Source organism: Nycticebus coucang, chromosome 4 (genome assembly GCF_027406575.1).
Source record: "Nycticebus coucang isolate mNycCou1 chromosome 4, mNycCou1.pri, whole genome shotgun sequence".
NCBI lineage: Eukaryota > Metazoa > Chordata > Mammalia > Primates > Lorisidae > Nycticebus > Nycticebus coucang.
The window spans coordinates 37,344,779-37,372,430 of NC_069783.1; the positions used below are offsets into that span (position 1 = coordinate 37,344,779).

Below are 27,652 nucleotides of genomic sequence, written 5' to 3' on the forward strand. Positions count from 1 at the left end.
TTTAAAATCTTTTATTGTTGATATTAAGACATCAGCTCATTTGCTGTATAGAAAATGGTTTAAAGTATATAGTAATTAAAATAAACCACATGAGCCAGGCATGGTAGCTCACACCTGTAATCCTAGCACTTTAGGAGGCTGAGGTGGGTGGATTGCTTCAGCTCAGGAGTTCAAGGGCAGCCTGAGCAAAAGCAAGACACTCCATTTCTACTAAAAATAGGTAAACTTAGCTGGGTATTGTGGCAGGTGCCTCTAGTCCCAGCTACTCAGGAGGCTGAGGTAAGGATAGCTTGAGCCCAAGAGTTTGATGTTGCTGTAAGCTGTGATGTCATAGCACTCTACCTAGGGTAACAAAAACAAGAAAAAAATTGAAGGAAAAAAAACATGGAGAGCATAGAGGGAAGGTAGATAAAAAATTATCTAGAATAGAGGATGTTTTATATTATCCAGCTTCCACACTATGGAAAAACAGCAAACCAAAAACACTGTAATAAATTCACATTCAACTGCAAAATTTATTCTATTGGTTCTTACCTAAAAATACATGTTTATGATGTTAAAATTAAACCTGGATATGTTTTCTCTCAATTATTTTGCTAATCATGTACTTTTTATTGTCAATGATACCTAAGAAAGGTATAGCAATTTTAAGTGTTAAATTTTTACTTAGTTTTTAAAGAGAAAAGCATACATAATAACCCCAACCAAAATTATATATTGGAACAAAATTATTCTGATAATTAAGTTATTAGCAATTTTATATTTCTGTGAGTTTTTAACTGCCTATAGTTAATCTATTTGAAAAATATTGTAGTTGTTGGCTTTTCATTAGATTTTTATGGAACTAAAATTAAATTTTAAAATTTAAAGTCACAATGATATAACTTCATTGGCCTAATGCAAAAAAAAAAAACAAAAAAAAACAGGTAGGATTAAGAAAGGCAATGTATACACTAGAAAATTAGAAAAATAAAAATAAATACTTTTTATAGTATAACAAAACTAACTGTTAGGGGTTGAATTGTGTTCCATCCACTTGTCCCCCCAAAAAGATACATTCAAGTCCTAACCTCGGGTCCCTACAAATATGATCTCAGGAAACAGGAACTTTGCAGATGTTACCATATTGTGATGAGGTCATCCTGGATTAGGATGAGCCCTGAATCCACTGACTTGGTGACTTTATAAGAGAAAGTAAAGGGAGTTTGGATGCAGATACACAAAGAATATAAAAGTGTCAAGAACTTGATGTGAAGATGGAGGCAAAAAATGGAGCAATAGCGTCTACAAGCCAAGGATTGCTGGAATCCATCAGAACCTAAGAAAAGAGGCAGCAAGGATTCTTCAGAGACTTTAGAGAAAGCATGGCCCTGCCCACACCTTGATTGTGGACTGTGAAAGAATAAATTTCTGTTATTTTTAAGCCAGTTTGTGGTATTTTGCTATGGCAGACTTAGGAAACTAATACACTAAGGTATTCCTAACAATATAGAGTTCGACCTGATTTGTAAAGGAAAGAAACTTACTTTTCCCTTGGTTACATGGACCTAGCATTCTAGAGACTAGGGAATTCTCTAGGGGATTAATTAAAGTCAGCCTGGATGATTTTTTCTAATGTTTGTCTGGATATACCTTGGGGAGATAAAAATCATATGTCTAAGGAATAAGGAAAAAGTTGATTTTTTTTTTTTTAGTTATGGTGTTGCTCTGTGTAGTGGGGCATTATCATAGCCCACTGCAATCTTAAATTCCTGAGTTTAAGCAATCCTGCCTTAGCTTCCCGAGTAGCTAGGACTATAGGTATGTGCCATTATGCTTGGCTAATTTTTATATTTTTTTGTAGAGATAGGATCTATATTGCTCAGGCTAGTTTCAAACTCCTGGCCTCAAGTGATCCTCCTGCCTCAGCCTTCCATAGTGCTAGAATTATAGATAGTATGAGCCACCATGCCCAGGCTTCAAAGTTAATATTTTGTTGAACCAAACATGTACTAATTTGGTAACCTTTAAAATACTGGTCAAAGCCAGGCACGGTGGTACAGGCCTGTAATCCTTGCACTCTGGGCGGCTGAGGCAGGTGGACTACTTGAGCTCAGGAGTTCGAGACCAGCCTGAGTAAGAACGAGACCCCTTCTTTACTAAAAATAGAAAAATTGAGGCAAGATAACTGCTTGACCTCTACTCAGGGTGCCAGAGTGAGACTCCTGTCTCAAAAAATAAACAAATAAAAATATTAAAAAAAAAAATAAAATACTGGTCAACATATTTACTTAGCCCCAAGAAACAAGTCTAAATTTGTTTCATAAAGCAAATTAAACTTCACAGAGAAAATCACATTATTGAAGCAATGTAGTTTTCAGAAAGGCACAAAGGAAGTTTTTTTACCTCCTAAAAAAATTAAGTTTTCCAGTTAATTAAAGGATCCAAAGACTTGACTACTGGCTTTGTCTGATGAAACAAACAGTATTTTTTCAGTAATCAGTAGTATAGGCTAAACACCATTTTACTGTTTCTAAGTTCAAAAGTCTTACAATATTAAGAGCTAAGCTCTTACCTTTTGAATCTATAAAGTTTAAGGCAAGCTAAGTTTCCAAAATAAACATAATCATATAAAATTTATAGCTAAACTTTTTCATTTATTTTTATTTTTTTGTGTGTGTGAAAGCTAAGCTTTTTTAAAAAATATAAGACATTTTAGGAATTTTTAGGAGAATATGTTTTTTTGTTTGGTTTTTGTAGAGACAAGGTTTTGCTCCAGTGCCCAGGTTGGAGTGTAGTGGCATGATTATAGCTCACACAGCCCTGAACTTCTGGGCTCAAGTGATCTCCACTCCCTATCAAATAGCTAGGGCTGCAGGCACACAGGATGCCCAGTAATTTTTTTAAAAGCTTTTTATAGAGAAGGGGTTCTCACAATGCTGATCTCAAACTCCTGGCTTCAAGGGATCTTCCTGCCTCAGCCTTTCAAATAACTGGGATTACAGACTCAAGCCACTGAGTCTGTCTGCCATTTATTTTTTAACAAGTATTTGTCGAATGCCTAAATACCAGACACTGTTCTTTCAGGATTTCATTATAGGCTCAGATAAAAATCCCATTATTAGAGAAACCATTAGGAAGAAAGATTCTATATGACAAAACTGTAAATGTCCGATTATGATTATAGTCACAATGAATTTGTTGTAAAGAATTATTTTATATACCATTTCTTTCTCTCTTAATTATCCTCGTAAGATAATCATCCTTAAATGGCATGCTGTCTGCAATTTGGAACAGATTGCTAAGAGTTTTGTAATTCTGCCTACTGATTAAAATTTCTTGTAATTCCCTTAGTCCTTTTCTGTTTGAGAAATCTGACATCCAAATAACTACAGTGTAATTCAGAGAGACCTGGGAAAACGGAAAGAAAATGTAGGGATGAGAGTTCCTTTAGTTTACTAAACTCACAGGCTTTTCTATTCATTAAATGAATGAAAGTCATTTCATCATCTGTTCCTACAAACCATAAATATGATTTCTAATAATACATTCTCCATAATGGAATTATGATACTAAATGGAAGTTATTTGATGAAACAAACACTTGCTAAAGAAGTGATAATGGTATTAATGCATGTCTTGTTTGTTCTTGATGGGGCTAGTTCAGTAAAAGTAAATTAGAGTATTATTTTGAGCTATACCACTGAATTACAATTTATACAACTAAGGTTTCTCTTTCCTGTATTTAACTCCAGTCTATATTAGGAAAAGATTAAATAGACAAAACCCTTTCCTTTCAGTCAGTTCTTCTTAATATTTTGAACTGTGATCAAATAGAGAATTTTTACTGGGATTATACAAATTCATTGTTTCTAAAGTAATGATAAGCAGTTTAATATAGTTGTAAACTTGAGTTATGAAAATTAGGTGAACTACCTTCCCCATTACTTCAGTCATATCCTTATACTAGGTCTCTTATCTGAGTCCCTGAATCTACAGAGGTCCCCAAATGAAGTCTGGGGCACATAAATCCCAGGTTGTTTTCTTTTTTTTTGTGATTTTTTTGGCCGGGGCTGGGTTTGAACCCGCCACCTCCGGCATATGGGACCGGCGCCCTACTCCTTGAGCCACAGGCGCTGCCCCCAGGTTGTTTTCTAAGAATTGATCACATAAACAAAAAATAAGGGCACAAGATAAAAATTTCTGACAACTGCTTTAAAATTCACCACTACTACTAAAACAGAAAATATTACATGTAATACTCTTTTGCATATTTAATTTGGTTCTTAACAGGAAAAGGAAAATGGATAAACAGTAATGTGCAGTGGTGCTAATATAATTTACAAATGAAGTGGTAAAAACAATTCATCACGCTTGAATATTTTATAAATAGCAATAAGAGTTTTCTTACCTTCAGAAGTTCAAAGTAATGTAGACAGTGGTAAACAGGGGCTAGAAGTAGCCTGGGCAAAACATATTGAACAGCTTCTTTGAAACCTTCGCCTATTGACTAGAAAAGAAAGTGATTTAATTTTTTTTAAGGTTTACTTTTTCAGACATTGTATATCTTGATTTAAAAATTACTATACCTGCAAATAAAGTGCTGCGCCAGGCTTTGATAACTGACTAAGGAAACGATCATGAAAACCAGGTCGTAAAATATCTCGAGCATATGATTCATATGGATCAAATGCCAGTTCCTTAAAAAATAAAGAGGGTAACACATAAATAATCTTTTGCCAAGATAAAATATAAATAACCTACCATTATAAACATATAAAGATTAAATTATGTGGATGTCTAGGCCAACACAATTATATATTTTCCTGAAAGCCTCTAAACAAAAATTCTATTAATTATAATGTCCACAGAATAAATCCAAATAATTCTCAAGTATGAGAGTAAATCAGTTCTGATGAGTAATAGGATCCTTATATGTTATGATACCTTTCATTAAAGGAGACTAGTAGAGTATCAGCAATAAATGTGGCCATAAGAGAGGGCAGACTTTTGAGTCTGGAAAACAAGGTTTAACCTGAACGCAAAGAGTACAGATAGCTGTAGGTATCTATCTAATTACAGGTAAGGTGCAAATATTTAGAATAATGATGCCAGTCATCTATTTTTTTCAGTTTTTTTCTTGGTGGTAGACTTTTGCTTTCATATTCTGTAAGCCAGAGGTAATCGTCTAAAATTCATTGTTATACTTTCATAAAACAAAGCAGCAATTTAATCCAAATTGACAAATAATTTTGCTATCACCATTAATATAACCAATTATTAATAAGCTAAATTCTAATGACTAGGTCTAAAAGAATAGAATCTACTGGTCTCAATCACTGCTCAAGAAAAAGAGAGAAGGTATCCAATTTTAGCAGGAGGAACAGGGCCGCTACTCTTTTCTGTCCTGTCCCTTATTCCAGGTTTAAAGTTATTATGAAAATGGTGCTTTAGATCAGCAGTTCTCAACCTGTGGGTCATGACCCCTTTTTAACAATGAAAATACACTGCAGCATTAGGAAGATTGAGAACCACTGCTTTAGATTCTAGCAAGAGCTCATTCCCATAAAGGGTAAATCTAAAAGAGGAAGAGGACATCTAGTGGAGGAGCACAGTAGAAGGAAGTAAGAGGGAATGGAAGAACGATTAGTAAGTATTAGTTACCCCAGTGTTTTTCAGATTGTTAAGATAAGATTGAATAGTAGCAACAGCAGACCAGAAAACAGACCTGAGTTCAGCCTGTTAAGAAATGGATTCCTTGAGTGGATTCTAGTTCATTTCCTAATTTTAACTCTTTCAACTATCTTCTAAACAAACTAAGAATTTCTGTAACAATACCAGAAATGGCAGTCCACTGTATATTTTACCAAAATGGATAGTAAGGTCTCAACAATAACATCAGGAAAGAGTCAGGTATGAACAGAGTGGAGGGGGGAGATTAAAAATGTGATTAGATGCTTGTATGTTGGGTCTCTTCAAACTACTAAAAGTTTTTCTATGCAGCTGACAAGTTTGTCCTCCCCCTCTTTCAGTAAGCCCTAATTAATTATAGGTGACAGACAGACTTTACACAGTATCGTGGATTAAGAGCACAGGCTTTGGGGCCATTTCCCAGGTTCCAGTTCTGACTCTACTCATATTAGCTATGTGACCTTCAATAAACTACTTACTCTCCCAAAGCCTGTTTCCTCACTGGAAAATGTGGATGATACTTATTTCACAGGGTTAAGGAATTAAACATATGTGAGGCGCTTATAATAGTGTATGGCAGCGAGTAAGCAATGAATAAATGGCAGTGAGGATTATCATTCTAAAATAGCTGAAAAAATACTGATGATTAACTAGGAATCCATACTCTCCTCACATTGCTCTATTCTTGAGGACAAATTTGCAGAGTGGCAAGCACTTCTAAGAATCGAGTTACGAGTTAACAGGTGAGTTTGTGGTAGGGTCACTGGTTAAAACGTGCATAGTAAGATTCACAGAAAAATGTAAATTGCTAATACACACACTTGACAGAAAAGCACAGGGAACAGCCTAATCTAACTACATCTACCATTTAACTCAAAAAAGTTCAACATTCTCTAATACTTGGCATGGCTTTTTAAAAAAATAGAGGGTACCAAAAAATGTGTGCATATTTTAAGAAAGGAAAAAACTATTCAATTTGTAATATTTGACTCCTGTAATTACAAGAGGTGCTCAACATGACTTGTATTCATCTTTTGTTATCAGTACCTATTGAATATTACAATATAAATGCAGTTTTTTCCTTGCTTAAAATGTGTATACATTCTTGGGCACCCTCTGGTAGAGATAATTGATCCCAGTAGGCTCCCTTTCACGAGCCTGTCTCTCTTTCTGATCCCCAAAAGTATCACTATTCTGAATTTGAATATTAATGTGTTTGTTTTTGTTGTTTTTTCTTTTTTTTTTTTTTGAGACAGAGTTTCACTATGTCGCCCTCGGTAGAGTACCGTAGTGTCACAGCTCACAGCAATCTCAAACTCTTGGGCTTAAGCGATTCTCTTGCCTCAGCCTCCCAAGTAGCTGGGACTACAGGCGCTCACCACAATGCCTGGCTATTTTTTTGTTGCAATTGTTTTAGTTGGCCTGGGCCAGGTTCGAACCTGCCAGCCTCGGTCATGTGACTGGCACCGTAACCACTGTGCTACGTGCACCAAGTCTCTCCTTGTGTTTTTGTTTTTGAGACAGAGTCTTAAGCTGTTGCCTGGTAGAGCGCCATGGCATCAGCTCAACAGCAACCTCAAACTCCCAGGCTTAAGCAAGTCTCTTGCTTCAGCCTCCCAAACAGCTGGGACTACAGGTATCTGCCACAACGCCCGGCTATTTATTGGTTATAGTTGTCACTGTTGTTTGGCAAGCCTGGGCTGGATTCGAACCCACCAGCTCTGGTGTACATGGCTGGCAGAACTACAGACGCTGAGCCTGTCCTTGTGTTTTTATATCATAATTACATATGATCAACAAGGCAATATATTGTTTTGTATGCTTTCATACTTCATATAAATACATATATGCCTCTGCTAGTTGTTTTATATTCAAAGTTGTTTTCAAGATTTATCCATTTTGATTCATGCAGTTCCTTCCGATTATTTTAAAATTGTGTAGTTTACTGTATGAATATGTATCTTTTCTTTAATCCACTCTCTATTGATAAGCACTTAAACTGTTTCCTGCTTTTCAAAATTATAAACCATCCTCTTAATTAACACTTGGTATACAGGCATACCTTGTCTCATTGTGCTTCAGCGATAGTCTTTCATTACAAATGGAAGGTTTGCGGTAACCCTGTATCAAGCAAGTCTGCCGGCTCCATTTTTCCAACAGTACATGTTCACTTCATGTTTCTGTGTCACGTTTTGTGGTAATTCTTGTAATATTTTAAACTTCATTATTATGATGTCTGTTTTGGTGATCTGTGATGTTATTATTGTTTGAGGGCACCACAAACTGTGCCCATACATGTCAGTGAACTTTATCGATAAATGTGTGCGTTCAGACTGCACCATCAACCAGCTGTTCCTCTGTCTCTTCCCCTCCTTGATTGCCCCCATTCCCTGATATGTGACAACAATATTAATAGCCCTACAATGGCCTATAAGTGTTCAAGTGAAGGAAGAGTTGCACATTCTACTTTAAATCAACAACTAGAAATGATTAAGTTTAGTGACGAAGGCAGGTCAAAAGCCCAGATAGGCAGAAAGCTAGGACTCTTGATCCAAATAGCTAAGTTGTGAATGTAAAGAAAAAGTTCTTGAAGGAAATTAAAAGTGCCACTCAGTGAACACACAAATGATAAGGAGGTGAAACAACTTTATTGTTGATGTGAAAAAAGTTTCAATGCTCAAACCAGCTATAATATTCCCTTAAGCCAGAAACAGATCCTGAACAAGGTCCTAACTCTTCAAGTCTATGAAGGCTGAGAGAGGTGAAGAAGTTGCAGAAGAAATGTAAGAAGCGAACAGAGTTTGGTTTATGAGGTTGAAGGAAAGAAGCCAGCTCCGAAACATAAACCTGCAATATGAAGCAGTAAGTGCTGACACAGAAGCTATGGCAAGTTATGCAGAAGGTCCAGCTAAGATCACTAAAGAAGAATAAAACAGAAGATTTTCAGTGTGGATGAAACAGTCTTCTATCAGGCAAAGATACCATCTAGGACAAACATGGCTAGAAAGAAGTCAATGCCTGGCATCAAAGCGTAAGAGGACAGGCTGACTATCTTGTTAGGAGCTAATGCAGCTGGTGACTTAAAGTTGAAGCCAATACTCATTTATCATTCTCAAAATCCTAGGGCCCTTAAGAATTATGCTAAATATACTCTGCCTATGCCCTACAAATGGAACAGCAAACCCTGGATGACAGCACCATCTGTTTATGGCATGGTTTACTGCATATTTAAAACCCACTGTTGAGACATACTTTTCAGGAAAATATTCCTTTTAGTTGTTTTTTTTTTTTTTTTGGCCGGGGCTGGGTTTGAACCTACCACCTCCGGCATATGGGGCCGGCGCCCTACCCACTTGACCACAGGTGCCGCCCCGGGAAAATATTCCTTTTAAAATAAGAACATCATACCCAATCACCAAAGAGCTGGCTGTCTGGTGAAGACGTCCACGAAGATTAATGTTTTCGTGTCTGCTAACACAATATCCATTCTATAGCCTATGGATCAGAAGTAATTGTGACTTTCAAGTCTTATTTAAGAAATAACATTTTGTAAGGCTATATAGCTGCTATGGATTGTGATTCCTCTGATGGAAGTGAGAAAAGTAAACTGAAAACTTTCTGGAAAAGATTACCCATTCTAGATGCCATTAGGAACATTCATGATTCATGAGAAGAGGTGAAAATGTCTACATTAACAGGAGTTTGAAAGGAACTGATTCCAAGCCTCATCGATGACATGGAGGGCTGAGAGACTTCTGTGATAAAGTCACTACAGATGTGATAAAAACAGAGAATTACAAGTGAAGCCTGAGGCATGACTGAATTGCTACAATTCCACAATAAAACTTTAAGAGATGAGTTGCTTCTTACAGATGAACAAAAAAAGTGGATCCTTGAGATGGAATCTATTCTTGGCAAGGATGCTGTGAATGTTGTGGAAATGACAACAAAGGATTTAGAATGTAACACAAATCTAGTTGATAAAGCAACGACAGGGAGGATTTTCTCCAATTTTGAAAGATGTTCTACTATGGGTCAAATGCTGTCAAACAGCATTGCCTGCTACAGAGAAATCTTTCATGAAAGGAAGAGTCAATCAATTTGGCATACTTCGTCTGTCATCTTAAGAAATTGTCACAACCACTCCAGCCTTCGGCATCCACCACCCTGATCAGTCAGTAGCTGTCAACATTGAAGCAAGAATCTCCACTAGCAAAAAGACTGCAATTTTCTGAAGGTTCAGAAGATCATTAGCATTTTTTTAGAATAACAGATTTTTATATTAGGATAAGCATATTTTTTAGACATAATGCTATTGCATACTTAATAGACTACAGTATATTGTAACCATAAATTTTACATACACTGGGAAACTGAAAAAATGGTGTGATTTGCTTTACTGTAATATTTGCTTTATTATAGTGGTCTGAAGCTGAACCCGCAATGTCTGGGGAATGCTTGTGGGATCCTCTTGCCTCAGCCTTTCAAATAGCTGGGACCAGAAGTATGCACTACTATGCCCAGCTGGTTTATTTTTCGTAGGGATGAAGTCTTACTATGTTACCCATGCTGGTCCTAAACTCTTGGCCTCAAGTGATCCTCCTGCCTCAGCCTCCCAAAGTGTTGGGATTATAGGTGTGAGCCACTGTGCCCAGCCTTGCTACCATTTTTTATAGGCATATCTTTCATCTAGCAACTATCGTGAACTTGCCTACTAGTTCTAACTCTTACGTAAATTTTCTTGGATTTGTTATATAAAGTTATTATATATTGCTTACAAATAAGGTAACTTTTCTTGTCTATTCCTTTGTCTTTTTGCCATCTATTAGACTGATGAATAGAAGTGGTTATGGAGGTATTCTTTCCTAGTTTCTCAATTCTAATGTAGTTTAACCATAACTCTTATAGATTTTTGATAAAAAATATCCTTCATTAGTTAAGATTTCCTCTATTCCTAGTTTGCTGAACATTTTTTTTTTTTTGAGACAGTCTGTGTCGCCCGTAGAGTGCCGTAGTGTCACAGCTCACAGCAACCTCAAATTCTTGGGCTTAAGTGATTCTCTTGCCTCCGCCTCCCAAGTAGCTGGGACTACAGGTGCCCACCACAACGCCAGGCTATTTTTTTTTGTTGTAGTTGTCATTGTTGTTTTGCAGGCCCAGGCTGGGCTTGAACCCACCAGCCCCAGTGTATGTGGGCTGGCACCCTAACCACTGAGCACCGAGCCAGTTTGCTCAACATTTTAAAGAAATTCATGAATGTTTAATTTTATGAAATGCTTTTTCTTAGTTATTGAGATTTTAACGTTAATGTGAATATTACATTATTTTTTTATTAATTTATTTTTATTGTTAAATCATAGCTGTGTACATTAGTGCAATCATAAAACCATTTAATAGCAAACTTCCTAAACTACATCATACTTGGTCAAAGTATTTTATTGTATTATAAACTAATGAGTATTCTCTGCCAGTTTTGTTAATATATGAGAACATTTTGTATTTTCTTAATTTACCTTATCCAGTTTTGATAACATATTTGTATAATCCTGATATACTTAAATTACCTTTTGTGTGCCTATTTATTAGAACAATTTAGAAAAAATTTACTGTTTCTTGAAAACTGGTAAAACTCATTGTCTTCATCCATTTTCTGATGCTGTAACTGAGTATCTGAAACTAGGTAGCTAATAAAATAAATTTATTTATTATAGTTCTGGAGGCTAGAACTCTAATATCAGGCAGCTGCATTTGGTAGAGGGCCTTCTTGCTCATAGGGATTCTGCAGAATCTTGAGACGGTGCAGGATATTACATAGTTGGGAGGGAGCGCCTAGAGCATGTTAGCTTTGGTCTCCCTCTTCTTATAAAGCCACCAGTGCCTTCATGGGGGCCCCATCCTGATGACCTTATTTAATTCCGGTTACCTCTCATAGGCCCCACCTCCAATCAATGTATAGATTTGGAGATTAAGTTTCCAATACATGAAATTTGGAGGACATATTCAAACTATAAACTATAGCACTCATAATACCTAGTGTTCGCCTCAAGTCATCTTTTGAGATATGATTTTAATTATCCATTTTAAGAAATGATGTATAATCTACCCTGTTTTCCCGAAAATAAGACATCCTCCAAAAATAAGACCTAGCGCATCTTTGGGAGCACACCAAAGTGTGCTAGGACACTTAAGAGTAGGACATTAAGTCATTTTGCTATTTTACACATTTTTAAAGTTAATTACTGCATCATAGCTCTAAAAAAATTTGAAGTAGATTTTAGTATTCTTCCATCTGCAGTTATAGCTTCTTTTTCTTCCCAATCTTTGTGCTTTTCCTTTTTTCCCCGCTTGATCAATCTTACAAGAAGTTTTGTTATATCCATTGTTTGTTTTCTAATCCATCAATTCTGTTCTTCTCTTAATTCCTTGTTTGTATTCTCAATTTACCTTGTTATTTTTTCTGTTTCTTGGACTGAAAGCTTAACTCATTTATTTTAAATTATTCCTATTTTTTTAAAAATGTGTTAAAACTCTACACTGTTTTAAAGCGTTTCTCTCTGTGCTGCTTTAGTTGCTGCTTTGGTTGAATGATGGCAACCCCTCTGAAATTTTGTTGAAATTTAATTTCCAGTGCAACAGTATTAAAATATTTATAGCTGACCCTTGAACAACATAGATTAAATTTTGCATGGGTCCACTCATATGTGGATCTTTTCAACCAAATATGGATTGAAAATACAGTGTTTGTGGATTCCGCAGGACTGATGCAGGATTTGAGTACACACAGGTGGTCATGGAACCAGTGCCCTGCATATACTAAGGGCTATGTAGACACACACACACACACACAATCACCCCTCTGTATCCATGAGGAATTGGTTACAAGGCCACATGCAGGTAACAAGTCTCAATATATAATTGTGTAGTATTTGCTTATAACCTATGCACACTCTCCTGTATATTTTAAATCATCTATAGATTACTTACAATATCTAATACAATGTAAATATTACATAAATAGTTGTTATGCTATTTTGTTTAGGGAATAATGACAAGAAAAAAGTCTATACATGTTCAGTATAGATGCACCCAGCTTCTCCCCACCCCCCCGGCCCCTGAATAGTTTCAATTTACAGTTCGTTGAATCCATAGATGCAGAACCCACGGATACGGAGAGCCAACTCTGTGTGTGTATAAAATCAAACCTGTACATTTTGTTCTTCTAATCTTCTATAACCTTATTAATCTGTTTCTGTTTGATCTATTACATATTAATTTCTCCTGGATACCATATTAAAATTTCCTACCATGATAGCAAATTTTTGCATTTCTCCTAATTCTGTCAGTTTCTACTTCTGTTTGGGGGTTTTTGTAATCAGGTGCACATATTCATGGTTGTCATATTGTCATGATATTGTCTTTTTAATACCTGGTTCTTCTCTAATATTTCCTGCCAAAGTTTACTTTGACGAATTATATCAACTAATTTCAATTAATATTGATGTACCCCAGCTTCCCTTGATTTTTTTTATATGTTATGATTTTTCCATCCCTTTATCTTAAACGTTTACTCCTAGATTATGTTTTACGTATGCCTCTTCATTATTTTGGCGACAGGGTCTGGTTCTGTTACCCAAGCTGGAGTGTGATCACAGTTCACCATAACCTTGGATGCCTGGGTTCCAGCAATCCTCCTGGCTCTGCCTTCCCAGTAGCTGGGACAAGCATGTGCCACTATGCCCAGCTAATTTTTCGTTTAAGTTTTTTGTAGGGCTGGGTTTTTCCCTATGTTGCCCAGGCTGGCCTCAAACTCCTGGCCTCAAACTGTCCTCCCACCCCAAAGTGCTAGGATTATGGGCATGAGTCACCATACTTGGCCCATAAAATCAATTCTTAAAAATCAAATATAATAATTACTTTCTTTAAAGATATTTTAAAAACTCAACCTATTTAAAGAAAATATTTTAAAATAAAATTACTTCCTTTAAATAGGTTGAGTTTTTAAAGTGATTATCTTATTTGATTTTTAAGAATTCATTTTATGGGCCAGACGTGTATATATGTGTGTAATACATTTGTTTTATTTTGCTTTTGCCCTGGCTTGAGTATACCGGTATTGTCATAGCTTACTACAACCCACAATTCCAGAGTTCAAGAGATTAGGGAAGGCTGAGTTTCATCAGTTTATACATGCTGAGTTACTAAGGTAATTAGATTTATTTGTTTCACATTATTTTGTTTTCATTATCACTACTTGCCTTGGTTCATTTATTCTTTCCTATTATCAGTGGAAATGATAGAAAATGTTATTATAGTTCTCTTTTCCCTATCTGTAAGCCAAAGGTAGTATTTCTATTCTTTTGCTGATTTTTCTAAATGCTTTAAAAAGTCAAATATGGTTATTTGTCAATATCAGTCAAATATTAATTTATCAAACAGTTTAAAGTTTTGTCAATAAATAAAAGTTTAAAAATTTGTCAATATTAATTAGTCAAATATTAATTTATCAAACATTTTAAAGTTGTTCTTCAGGGTCTGGGAGCAGTGGCTCACGCCTGTAATCCTAGTACTCTGAGAGGCTGAGGCCAGTGGATTGATTGAGCTCAGGAGTTGGAGACCAGCCAGAGCAAGGGCAAGATCCTGTCTCTAAAAATAGCTGGACGTTGTGGCGGGTGCCTACAGTCTCAGCTACTCAGGAGGTGGAGGCAAGAGGATCGCTTGAGCCCAAGAGTTTGAGGTTGCTGTGAGCTATGATGTCATAGCACTCTACCACCAGAGTAATAAAGTGAGACTCTGTCTTTAAATAAATAAATAAAAAGTTGTTCCTCAATCACAAATAGAAGTCTACTTTACATACAGTACATTGTGTTTTCAATACCTGGAAATAGAGTTTAACCTTTCCTTTTTGAAGACAGTGGCTCATAAATTTACCAACACATTTATTGATCAGTTTCTCACTAGTTAATTCTTATATTTCTTGATTTTTCTTTGAGTACAACTTTTTCTTGCTCGAGAACATCATTAAATACTTCTTACAATGAGTGTCTATGTGGAATATCCTCTCTTGGGCACATACATTGTATGTTTGAAATGTTTTTCTTTTCTTCATTTTCTGATAAATGAAGGTATAATTTATGTAAAGTCCAAAATTTGGTAAATTTTTGTATTTGTATGCAAATGCGTTTGTGTAACCACCACCCAGATAAAGAAATAGAATGTTTCTAGCACCTCAGAAAGCTCCTTCTTGCTCCCCAGCCACTAGTCTAATAACCACTATTCTCCAAAATCCATTTTACATGTTTTTGAACTTCCTATAGATGGAAATATGTAGCATATACTTTATTTTTTCTTATTTTGCCAACATTATGTTGCTGTTTTTATCAATAATTCATTTTTTATTGCTACATAGCATTTCATTGTGTGACTATATCACTAATCATCCATTATGAATTCACCTCCTACCCCCAGCAATGTAGAGTTCCAATTGCTCCGTGGTTTTAAATTGCATTTTCGTGATGACTAATAGTGTTGAGCACACTTTTCTTCTTTTGTAAAGCACCTACTCAAGTCTTTTACCTCTCTAAAAAAAAAAACAAAACAAAAAACCCGAGCTATCTTTTATTGATTTGTAGTTCTTTACATACTTCAGATATAAGTCTCTCATTGGCTATGTATATTAAAAATATTGTCTCCTAGTCTACAGCTTGCTTTCACACTCTTATCTATTGAACAGATGTTCTTAAATTTAATGTAGGAAGCTCAGTTTATCAATTTTTTTCTTTTATGATTAGTGCTTTGTGTCCTGTTTAACAAATCTCTGTCTGTTCTAAGGTCACATCATGAAGATTACTTATGTTTTCCTCTGCAAACTTTATTAAATTTTGTACTCACTCTTTAATAACAGTGCAGCTGGGGAGAAGATTCTATTTCCTCTGTGTACTTTGACAGTAGTACTTAACCGACTGCTTGACTCTGTTGTTAAACAGAAACTTGTTCTAATTCCTTGGCAGGTAATATTCTCTTTTTTCTCTCATAGCTTTTAAGATTTTTTCTTTATGCTTGATATTCTATAGTTTAGCTATTATGTTTTTAGCTGTGAGTTTTTTTATTTATCCTGAACAATTTTTTTTTTTTGGTTTTTGGCCGGGGCTAGGTTTGAACCTGCCACCTCCGGCATGTGGGACCGATGCCCTACTCCTTGAGCCACAGGCGCCGCCCTCTCCTGAACAATTTTTAATTGGAGTGCATTTTTAATCTGGAAACTAATGTCATTTCTAAAAAATTCTCAGTTTTTATTTCTTCAAATATTACTTCTCCATTGTTCTCTTTTTCTGGAATGCCTATTAGAGGTATATTAGGACTCTCAGTGTAGCTTTTATTACTTTTAATTGCATATTTATCTTGGTCTTATGTCATATTCTCAGTGAAATACTCAATTCCATCTTCCAGTTTACTAATTTTATTTTATTTTTTGTGAGACAGAGTCTCACTTTGTCACCCTTGGTAGAGTACCATAGCATCACAGCTCACAGCAACCTCAAACTTTTGGGATTAAGCGATTCTCTTGCCTCAGCCTCTCAAGTAGCTGGGACTACAGCTGCCTGCCACAATGCTCAGCTATTTTTTGATTGTAGTTGTCATTGTTCGGCAGTTCCGGGCGGGGTTCGAACCCTCCAGCTCTGGTGTATGTAGCTGGAGCCGTAGCCACTGAGCTACAGGCACAGAACCTAATTTTATCCTTTTTTTCAAATCATTTATTTCATTTTTTTTTTTTGTTTAGAGATAGGGTCTCACTTTGTTACCCAGTTGGGAGTACAGTGGTGCAATTATTTCTCACTGTAGTTTCAAACTTGTGGGCTCAAGCAATCCTCAAGCTTTAGCTTCCTGAGTAGCTAGGATTATGCCTGGCTAAGTTTTTAATTTTTATTTTGCTGAGACGTGGGTCTTGCTATGTTGCCTGTGCTGATCTTGAATTGCGGGCCTCAAACAATCCTCCCATCTTAGCCTCCCAAAATGCTAAGATTACAGATCGAGAATTTTAACCTTCACTTGGCTAATTTTAACTTTCACTGAGCCTAGCAAATGTTATACTATGTAATGAGTTCTTTGCCTGTATATTTAATTTTTGATATTTCTTGTTTCTTTTGGTACCTGTTTTTGTTTCTTTTCTGCCTTTGTTTCACAATGTCTTCTTTAAAAATGGGTTATATATCTTCACTTATTTCTATGAACATCCTAAACTTCTCTTAAAACTTTTGTGTGTCTAACTGTACAAAATTAATTTCATCTGGAATGTTGCGATTATTGATTTTGTTGGATATTCTGAGAATTAGAATTTGCCTAATTGGGATTTTTTTTTTTTTTTTTTTGCAACAGTCTTACTATGCCGCGGTAGAGTGCTGTGCTGTCACAGCTCACAGCAACCTCAAACTCTTAGGCTTAAGTGATTCTCTTGTCTCAGCCTCCCAAGTAGCTGGGAGTACAGGGAAACTTTACGTTACTATTGTAAGGCAGTGTTTTTGTCTTCCCACCTCAAGTCTACAACTTTCTATAAAACCTTACTGTAAATACCAAGATGGCAGATTTTCCTAGCTTCTTATCATAAGCCGAGACTTGGAGCAAGAAATCTTGCTCTGGCTTTCATGGAGCACCTTTAGTCCTCATTGTCCTTAAGAACCTAAAAACCCACATATCAGAGCTCACTACCTTGAATGACTATTCCATTTTTGATCTTGTTCTCAAGGCTAGTTATGTGTATTATACTTTTTTTTTTAATCAGCCAAATGTTGTCAGTTTTTGTATTTTATTACTTCTGTGTATTTGGAGCAAGAAAGGAGTAGATGTGGTGATGCCTGAACTTAACATTTGATTTTGTCTTAAATCTTAATTTAAAAAAGAAGTTTACAAGAAAAAAATTTTTACAAGCTCAATACTATATTATAAGAAGACTGGATTTTAGAGAGAGAACACAGAAAAAGCTAGAAACCTCAGAATGACTCTCCATGCTAACTTACTAGGACTTACTCATATATTTTAATATTTGAAATATCTAAGGAGAAGGTTACCTGTTTTTCTACCCCACGGCGATAGTGTCTAAATCACCTAGGCCCTTAGACCTTCTTTTCCTAGTCACTTAATTCTTCCTGTTCTAAATAACAATGCGGTCATCACATATTGAGTAGCTTACTGTGTGAAGATTACCTAAATACTTCAGATAGGTTATTTTTAATTTTTAAAAAGTCCTGAGTCCTTTTATAGCTTGATAACCCTTATCCAAAAATCTCGCAGCCAGAAGTATTTCAGATTCTGGAGTTTTTGGTTTTGGAATGTCTGTAGTATACTTACTGGTTCAGCGTTCCTAATTTGAAAATCTGAAATCCAAAATGCTCCAATTAACATTTCCTTTCAGCATCTTTTAGTGCTCAAAAAATTTTGGATTTTGGAGCATTTCAGATTTCTGATTTTCAGATTAGAGATACTCAACCTGTATTATCATCTTTATTTTACAAATAAGGATATGGAGATTTAGAAAAGTGAAAAACTTGCCCATGTCATACAGCTAATATACAGCAGCATCTAGACTGGAACACAAATAGTCTGACCCGAGATCCAAATTCTACAGCTTCTTCCTTGATAGGTCACTCACTGGCTTTTCTTAGCCTTATTATGTAAGATTTTACAGTAGGCCATTAGGTAGCAGCTCTGACACCTTCCTTGGTGGTATCTGCTTTTCTATAATTAATAAGAGAGATACTCGGGTTTCTCTTCAGATCATAAAAATCTTTTGCCTTTATTATTAATAAGAAACTATGTTTCCTATTTTTGGTAAGATAACAAATGTTGACAAGGACCTATGAAGAAGGAGCAATAATAAACAAGTAGTCATCAGTTAATACCCATGACTTTAGCTGGACTCAAGAATTAAAACTTCCAATTTTAATACAAATGTAACCTTTTATGCAGACATTTCTTGATATATTAATTGAAGTACTTACCTCTGCTAAGTCTTCAAAGCAGCTTCCTACTAGTGGATGGGGACTGCCTTCATCAGTCATTTCTACAGTATCTTCTATATGGCCCAGTAACTTTACACTGAGTTCATGTATATCTACGATACGACTAAATATATTTTCTACATCCTGTTTGGGGAGAAACAGATTAATTCAGTAAGGTTGTATAATGATAAAAAACAAATTTTGAGCCAAGAAGTCATTTAACATGGCAGGTAAAGTAAGAAATTTTAATGACTTACAAATTTTAACAAAAGATAATTCACTAATTTCTTTTATAATGATATACAACTTGCAGATACATTTCTCTAGGTCAGTAGTCCTCAAATTTTTTGGTTTTATGACTCCTTCAAAAATTATTTAAGATTCCAAAAAGCTTTTGTTTATAAATATATCTACTAATATTTGCCATATTAGAAGTTAAAATCAAGAAATTTAAAAAAATTTAATTCATTTAAAAATGATGAAGAACCTACTGTGCTAATATAAATTTCATTTTTATGAAATTTTTATGAAAAGTAACTACAACCAGAAAAGAATGGCATTATTTCACATTTCACATATTTCTAACATGTAGCTTAATAAAAGCAAGATTTTCTTATGTATTTGTGCTTTCAATTTGTTAAGATACATTATTTTGAAGTATATGAAAAAAATCTAGCTTTATGCAGATATGTAGTTGTATTTTCTTTCCTTTTTTTTTTTTTAGAGAAGGCATGAATTGATATTTTAGCTTCATTTTATTTATTTTATTATTATTTTTTGAGACAGAGCCTCACTATGTCACCCTTGGTAGAGTGCCATGGCATCACAGCTCACAGCAACCTCAGACTTTTGGGATTAAGCCCTAATCTCCCAAGTAGCTGGGACAACAGGCTCCTGCCACAATGCGTGGCTAATTTTTGGTTGTAGCTGTCATTGTTGTTTGGCAGGCCTGGGCTGGATTTGAACCCTCCAGCTCTGGTGTATGTGGCTGGCACCTTAGCCGCTTGAGCTACAGGCGCCGAGCCATGTAGTTGTATTCTCAAATAATTGTAAATATCCTATTTTTTCTGTGTAATTTTTCTACTGAGATAATTCCTATACCATAAAATTCACCCCTTGTCTCCCTTTCTTGAGACAGGATCTCACTCTGTCCCCCTGGGCTGGCATACAGTGGCATGACCATAGTTCACTGCAGGCTCAAATTCCTAACCTCAAGCAATCCTCCTGTCTAGGCCTCCCAAAGTGCTGGGATTACAGGTGTGAGCCACAGTGCCTGGCAAAATTCACCCTTTTAAAGTGTACTTGCTATTCAGTGGTTTTCAGTATTGGTTGTACAACCATCAGCAGTATCAAATTCTAGAACATTTCGTTACCTCCAAAGAAACCCTGTACCCGGGAGCAGTCACTCTCCATTGTCCTCTTCTTCTTAGTCCCTGGCAACCACTAATCTACTTCTGTCTCTGTGGATTTGCCTATTCTGGACACTTCATATTTAAGTAGAGTGCATATTCTTTTATGATATTATTCCAAAATTTAACAAATGTCAGTTATTAAACATTAATTGCAATGTAGAATCTAAACCACAACAATTTTGTAACATTATAATCTACTAGTTACTATTATTTGAATTGATTATTTTTATCAGTTATTATATACTTTCATCAAATCAACTTGAGGAATGGTTCACATACCATAAGAGACTCCTTTTTTTTTTTTTTTTTGAGACAGAGTCTCAGTTGCCCCGGGGTTGAGTGCCATGGCCTCATAGTTCACAGCAACCTCAAACTCTTGGGCTCAAGAGATTCTCTTGTCTCAGCCTCCCAAGTAAGTGGGACTACATGTGCTCACCACAATGCCTGGCTATTTTTTTTAGAGATGAGGTCTTGCTCTTGCTCAGAGTGGTCTCAACTCCTAAGCCCAGGGGATCTACCCACCTTGGCCTCCCAGAATGCTGAGATTACAGGCATAAGGTACCACACCTGGCTCCTATTTTATTATTATTATTTTATTTTATTTATTTATTTGCAGTTTTTAGCCAGGGTGGGGCCAACACCCTACTCCTTGAGCCACAAGCGCTGTCCCCAGCTCCTATTTTAAATGTTCTTTTGGTGAGAACATTGTAACCACTACCATAATCAAGATACAGAATCTTTTCATAATTTTAAGAAGCTTCCTTGTGCCCCAGTCTCCATCAGCCATCCCTCCTCTTACTCCCAGGAAACTAGTCATCTGCCTACTGTCACCATAGAAGTGTCTTTTCTAGAATACTACATATATGGAATCATATCTTTTGTTTGTATCTAGTTTCTTTGCTCATATTTTTTGGGATGCATTCATGTTGCTGCATACCTGACTGCTACATTTCACTGTATAGATACATCACAATTTGTATATCCATGCACCTGTTGATAGACATTTGTTTCTAGTTTGGGAATATGACAAATAATATTGCCATAAATATTAAATATGCTACAAATATTCATGAACAAGTTTTATATTGACATGTTTTCACTTCTTTTGGGTAAAATACTATGAATAGAAATGCTGGGTAGTATGGTTAATTTATGTTTATTAATGTAGGAAACTGCCAAACTATTTTCTAAAATGTTTATACTACTTTACATTCTCATAAATAAAGTGAGAATTTTATAGTCCTACGAGAACTTGCTCCACGTTCTTTTCAACATTTGGTGTTACAAGTCTGTTTTAATTTTAGCTCTCTACTGAGAAATTTGCATTTCTCTGATGATTATTGATGTTGAGCACCTTTGGTGTGCTTTTCGGCCATTTTTGTGTTTTGATTTTTGTGTCCAGGGAAATCTCTGCCTTTCCTCTACTCGTATTTTTTAATTTTTTTGTGTTTTATTTATTTGTTTGTTTTGAGACAGGGTCTTATTCTGTCACCCAGGTTAGAACACAGTGGCACATTCATAGCTCACTAAAGCCTTGAACTCCCATCTTTTTCTTTTTTTTTTTTTTGCCAGGGCTGAGTTTGAACCTACCACCTCCAGCATATGGGGCCGGTGCCCTACTCCTTTGAGCCACAGGCACCACCCTTGAACTCCCATCTTAACCTCTAAGTAGCTGGGTCTGCAGGTGCATACCATCATGACTGGCAAATTTTTTTCTTTCACTTTTTATAGAGACAGAATCTTGCTACATTGCCCAACTTGGTCTTAAACTCTTGGCCTTGGGTGATCCTCCTGCCTCAGCTTCCGAAAGTGCTGGGATTACAGATATAAACCACTATGCCTGGCCTATTCTTTTATTTTTACAACTTCTTTTGAAATATAATTTACAAACCATACAATTCATCTACTTAAAGTAATGATTCAATGGCTTTTAGTATATTTATAGATTTTTTTTTTTTTTTGCAGCTTTTGGCCGGGGCTGGGTTTGGGCATATGGGGCTGGCGCCCTACTCCTTTGAGCCATAGATGTCGCCCTATATTTATAGATTTGTAGAACAACCACCATGACCTAATGCTCTGTTTTTTAATGTTCACTCATTGCCATAACTTGAACTCTAGTCTCAGTCTCTATAGTGAACATTGTTTCTCTGTCACTTGGCTGTGTGGCTACAATTCGAGGAATTACTAGTATATAACCCCTTTTGACAATCTCACCTGCTGTCATTCAACATTTCATCAGAACTCAATTAGATTAGTTTGATTACTATTATAAAATCAACAATCCTTTGTCTAAGTTTCAATGTTACTGCTTCTTCCTTTGTGCCCTCAATAATACTGCTATCATACTTCTATTATGGTAATATTATCATATCGTATTACAATTCAAAGTTTGCATCTCTGTCTCGACCATACTAAACTTGAAGGAATTGTTTCTAATTACCATTTTGCTAAGCATGGTACCTGACAATGCAATTGGCATTGATGAGGCACTGGTTGAAAGACTTGACAGATGAGTCAAATTAAATAAAAATATCTCTACCTAAATAAGAGGCTTTATTCTTTTGAGTACATGGAAGATTCTGTGAATTTATTTACATAATCAGTCTACTTTGGATTTTGTCTTTCAGTTTCTGTTGTTTTAATCTCTTAAAACTGTTGTAGCACTTTATTTGTGATCCTGAATTAAGTCCCACAACTTAAAAAAATAAATTTAGTCTTCATGAACAATTTTGAAACGGTCATGCAAGTTAAACACTACATGCAATGATAGACATACATATAATGATACTTACATTAGTTGAAAACAATTTTGAATTGGAGACAAAGGGTTCTCTAAAAACTTTTATAATTAGATTTAGTTCCCTTATATATTGTCGAATTTCTGCCATAAATGCTTTTACCAAATCATAGTACGTTTGTTCTCCTGAGGTGGAAGGCTCTTCATCAGTTAAAGATAATATATTTATATCTTCTACATCTTGATGAAACATATCCATCAATACCTATATAGTCAGAGATATGAAAAAGTATAAAAGAACATGAATCTCTAGTCAAATTTGAAGTTAAAGGCCCTCAGTTCTTACAGTCCTTAAACGATAAAAAGCAGATGTACAATTGTCTCCTCTTCAGTACATTGCCACCATCCCTCCAGAACTTCTCTAAAACAAAATTCTACATCTCGTATCACATACGACCCCTGCAGGTTCCTTACCATTACTAGTGTCCATCTGTCTGTCTTCTTAACCTCTACCTCTAATTTGCTTCAAATCCTTTCTTGAATCTTCTGACTTGGTTTTCTCTGTTCCATACCCTGCCACTGTCACCTTTTCTGTGGCCATGCTATCTCATATTTGAGTGATTCTTATGGCCCTCTAGTTGCCGCTTTTCTTACATTTATTGGGAATACATCAAAACAAGCCCTATTTTCTCCAAGAAGTTTACTGTGATTACTCTTGCTGAAAATCATCTTTCTCCTTCTTGTGAACTTCCACAGTATCATTACCCTTAAAGCACAGTAAGATAATATTTTATCTTATATTTTCTGCTGTTTTTATGAACAGAAGTAGTCCTCCATCAACTCTGGAGCCCTGCTTTATGCTTCCCTTGTATCTCCTTTGCGTGCATACACAGTAGATACTTAAAATATTTTATTTACTTAATTCATTAAAAATTATCAAATGTTTTATATTCATTTTAAAGATGTTTCAAAAGCCAAATATTTTTTCATTTAAACCATTTGAAATTCTTCTTTAGATTAGGTGATTTTTTAAAAAGTCTATATGGCCACATTCCAAAAGTACAAATAAACACTAAACCGTAATTAAGCAGAGTCAGTAATTAGACTATTTGAAATCAATAAAAGCACAGTGAGAAAAATGGGATGAAATGCTTCATCAGAAAATATTTTCATTTCTGCAAAGTCATTTTCTTTTTTCTTTTCTTTTTTTTTCTAGAGATGGGGTCTCGCTCTGTCTCCCAGGCTAGAGTGCACTGGTATGGACATAGCTCACTGCAGTCTTGACTCCAGGGCTCAAGCAATCTTCCCACTTCTGCCACCTGAGTAGCTAGAACCACCGTGCCTGGCTTCATAAAACAAAAATCCCACAGCAATAACTAAAAGCTTTAGAGTAGTATAGATCTGGAGTTCAAGACTAGGCATTGAAACTTCTCAGAAAATTCTGGAGCAATTTCTTTATCTCTCTAAATTTGTTTCCCTTTTATAAACTATAAACAGGATAACCGACCTTAGAGAGATATTGAAAGGACCAAATGAAATAAGCCCATAAATATACTTAACTTTAAATAAATGTTTGTTCTTATCATTACTGTAAAGTCATATATCTAAAGAAAGCTAGGTACGGAGGTAAAATTATTGTTTAGTGCTTTTACATTTTCAAAAATGGTTTTCAGGTAAATCCATAACCTTTAAACCTTCCAATCCAAATTAAATTTTAAGAAATTCACTATTAAGAGATTATTATTGTACTTAACCCTATTTACAGCAGTACATAAGAAAAAACTACATGGCATGTTTAAACATATTTTAGTATTATAAATCTAACGTCTTAAATGGTATCTTAAATACTTGGTATTAGATTACTGGAAATATTAACCAACATATAATAAAGAATTTTATTCTGTCTGAATGATAGCATCCAATAATCACGAATAGAAATTTAAGAACACAGAAGTTCAGTTTCCTACCTTGTCAGCACACATTGCCACTTTAATATCTTGTTTTGTAATTTCATAATGCCGTATATTTCTCACATAATTCCCCACCAGCTTTAAAATGTCTGCAGAAATGTATTCTAATACTGCTACTATGTAAACAGAAACCTGATGGTCAATTTTATAACCTAGGACCTCCTGCAAAATTAAAAGAAAAGCACATTTAAACATCATATACTATAAATAGAACACATTGGCTAAAAATAAAAAAACATACAATTTAGCTTAATTTGTACTGAGGCCTGTGATTATCAATGACATTTAATTTTAAGTGGTTCAACTATGGATATGTACTAACTATTGAAAATGTAAGCTAAGAAAAGGCAAGACAAAAAGTCACTTCTGATCATGTAAATACTTGAAAAGGACAGATTACTAAATAGATAATCCTTAACCTATGAAGGAGTTCCCAAAATCTTAGTGACACATGCCTGGTATCCCCGGCTGTTGCTATGAAAAAAAACATCATGCTATGTCCCACTGAACAGAGGTAGTTGTTAAGAGCACATTAAATACTTCTGCTTTTAGACTTCAGAGAGTATGAGCTTTTGTGGGACTGGTTAGTTCCTATTGGATAACGAATTTTATTTTATTTTATTTTATTTTTTGTGGTTTTTGGCCGGGGCTGGGTTTGAACCCGCCACCTCTGGCATATGGGACCAGCGCCCTACTCCTTGAGCCACAGGCGCTGCCCACGAATTTTATTTTCTAAACAATCCAATTAAGGGGGGGGAATCTTTGAAGAAAGAAGTTTATTGTAAGCTGGGGACAGGTTTCATTTACCTTTTAAGATACGTAAAAAGTATTAAATGTACCATGATAATGATGTTTTAAAATAAATTGAAATAATATATTCACAATTAGATAATAAAAGTCAAAATTTAGGATCATCAACACAATATATATATACCTCAATTTCTTAATTCTCTTTGAATATAACTCAATGTATGGCCAGTGAAGCTCATGAAAAGAATTGTAAAGACATGCAATTACTAAAAATGTGGTAGTTTTCCATAACTTGCAAATATTCTCAGACCAGTTAGTAAAATATAGGTAAATATTTCTAGCCTGAGAACTGAATGCAAAAAAATCTTAACATCATCCAAGTGTTTAGCTTTAAATTTTGGAAAAGATCAAGCAGACCTAGATTTTCTACCATTATCACTTTGTTATAATACCTGTATTTTTGTTGAGATAATCAATAATTTGTTCATTACATTAAATAAAATAGAAATCATATTATTTAGTTTCCCACAATTCTTCTTTTTTTTTTTTTCTTTGAGACAGAGTCTCACTATCACACCCTTGGTAAAGTGCTGTGGCATCACAGCACACAGCAACCTCAAACTCTTGGGCTCAAGCGATTCTCTTGCCTCAGCCTCCCAAGTAGCTAGGACTATAGGCACCGCCACAATGCCTGGCTATTTTTTCGGTTGCAGTTGTCATTGTTGTTTAGCAGGCCTGGGCCAGCTTAAACCCACCAGCTCTGGTGTATGTGGCAGGCGATGTAACCACTGAGCTACAGGCACCGAGCCTCCAACAGTTATTCTATTAGTTCTGGGGAAACTCAACTGATTGACAAACTTATTTAAATAATAAGCAGGACAGGATAGTTTGAACAAATCTTTTTGTTCAAAGATTACACATAGCTCTATGGCAGTTACACAGAGTTCCCTACACAAAATTCCCTACAGTCCTTCTGAAATTCAGAAGGACTTATAAGAACACTTAGGTCTAATCAACAAGAAAGGAGGAGTTTTATGAATTTTCTTTGTGATTCTAATATCACCTGAGACAAACAAAATCCACAATAATAACTTTCCTAGTACTTTCAATTTGCCAATTACAATTGGTGTGAAATTACTTTAAATCATGTTTCCCGATTTACGTTTCCTTATCATAATATCCTTCCCCAACCACAAGGATCTCAGGAAAACTTACAAGAGAACTTTACTTTGCAGTTGTCTACTACCCACAATATATATTTTTACTGTATAAAAATGGTGGGTTTTATTTTTCCTTTAAAAGGCAACAAGGCAGTATTTCAGCTTTACCTTTAATAAAGGATGAATTTTTTCTACTGGGAGAGATAAAGGGTTTCTTCGCTTCCTCTTTTCAATAGCCGATTGGGCATCAGCTATTGCCCACTTATCAATTGGATGAGGGAAACTTTTTTGGACACGTTCCTTGGAAAATAGGAAAATAACAACTAAGCAACAAATGTATTAAACAGTGCTCCTCACTTAAAATATACTTTGATATCAAAGAGTACCAAAAGTGGAGCTTTTCACAGGTAGTATAATTTACATTACCAACATACTTAAGGCAAGAGAAAACACTATAATTATCAGTGATGGTTTCTTAATTGGACAATTAAGAGACTAAACATTATTCTATTATCGAGGGGGGGAAATCTCATCCTGAATTTCCTCCTCACTCTGATAACTAATGACAAGAATGAATAGGAACCAGTTTAAGCAATACTCTCATAAAATTTTAAGGAACAAGGCCTAAGATCAAGAAGCAAGTATCTAAATCCAATTTTCATTCACTTGTCTTTACTTTCAATACTAATTACGAGCTCAAGTAGCATTTTGCAAATGAAACTTCTAAGAATTTTTTCTTTATGCATCATGCAGATATAACTTTAAAACTATTTACAAATCAGCAATTCTAATTCACTGTACTTTATCTTTAAAGTCCTCTACAGGTTTAATAAAATACTTCAATTTAATTTCTAGAAGTTATTGTCAAAATTTCCGTTGAACTGAAAGAACACAGGTAACTATTAAGAGCTGAATTTCCTTACTTTAACAAGCTAATGTAATTTATTTCAAACAATAGGTGC

At 35.3% G+C, this 27,652-nt stretch overlaps 1 protein-coding gene across 7 annotated transcripts in view; it reads right to left on the reverse strand.

The window, feature by feature from the left end:
* Positions 1–27,652, reverse strand: part of SOS1 (SOS Ras/Rac guanine nucleotide exchange factor 1) — a 134,252-nt gene that overhangs the window by 55,006 nt on the left and 51,594 nt on the right. For 6 of the 7 annotated variants that reach the window (XM_053587741.1, XM_053587740.1, XM_053587738.1 and 3 more), the window contains exons 3-8: positions 26,859–26,990; positions 24,778–24,942; positions 22,866–23,075; positions 18,662–18,805; positions 4,568–4,678; positions 4,390–4,488 (exon numbers count right to left, since the gene is read on the reverse strand). In XM_053587741.1, coding sequence (XP_053443716.1) covers positions 4,390–4,488; positions 4,568–4,678; positions 18,662–18,805; positions 22,866–23,075; positions 24,778–24,942; positions 26,859–26,990 — 861 coding nt within the window. The remainder of the gene's footprint in view (positions 1–4,389; positions 4,489–4,567; positions 4,679–18,661; positions 18,806–22,865; positions 23,076–24,777; positions 24,943–26,858; positions 26,991–27,652) is intronic. The other variant, XM_053587739.1, reaches the window with a different exon arrangement.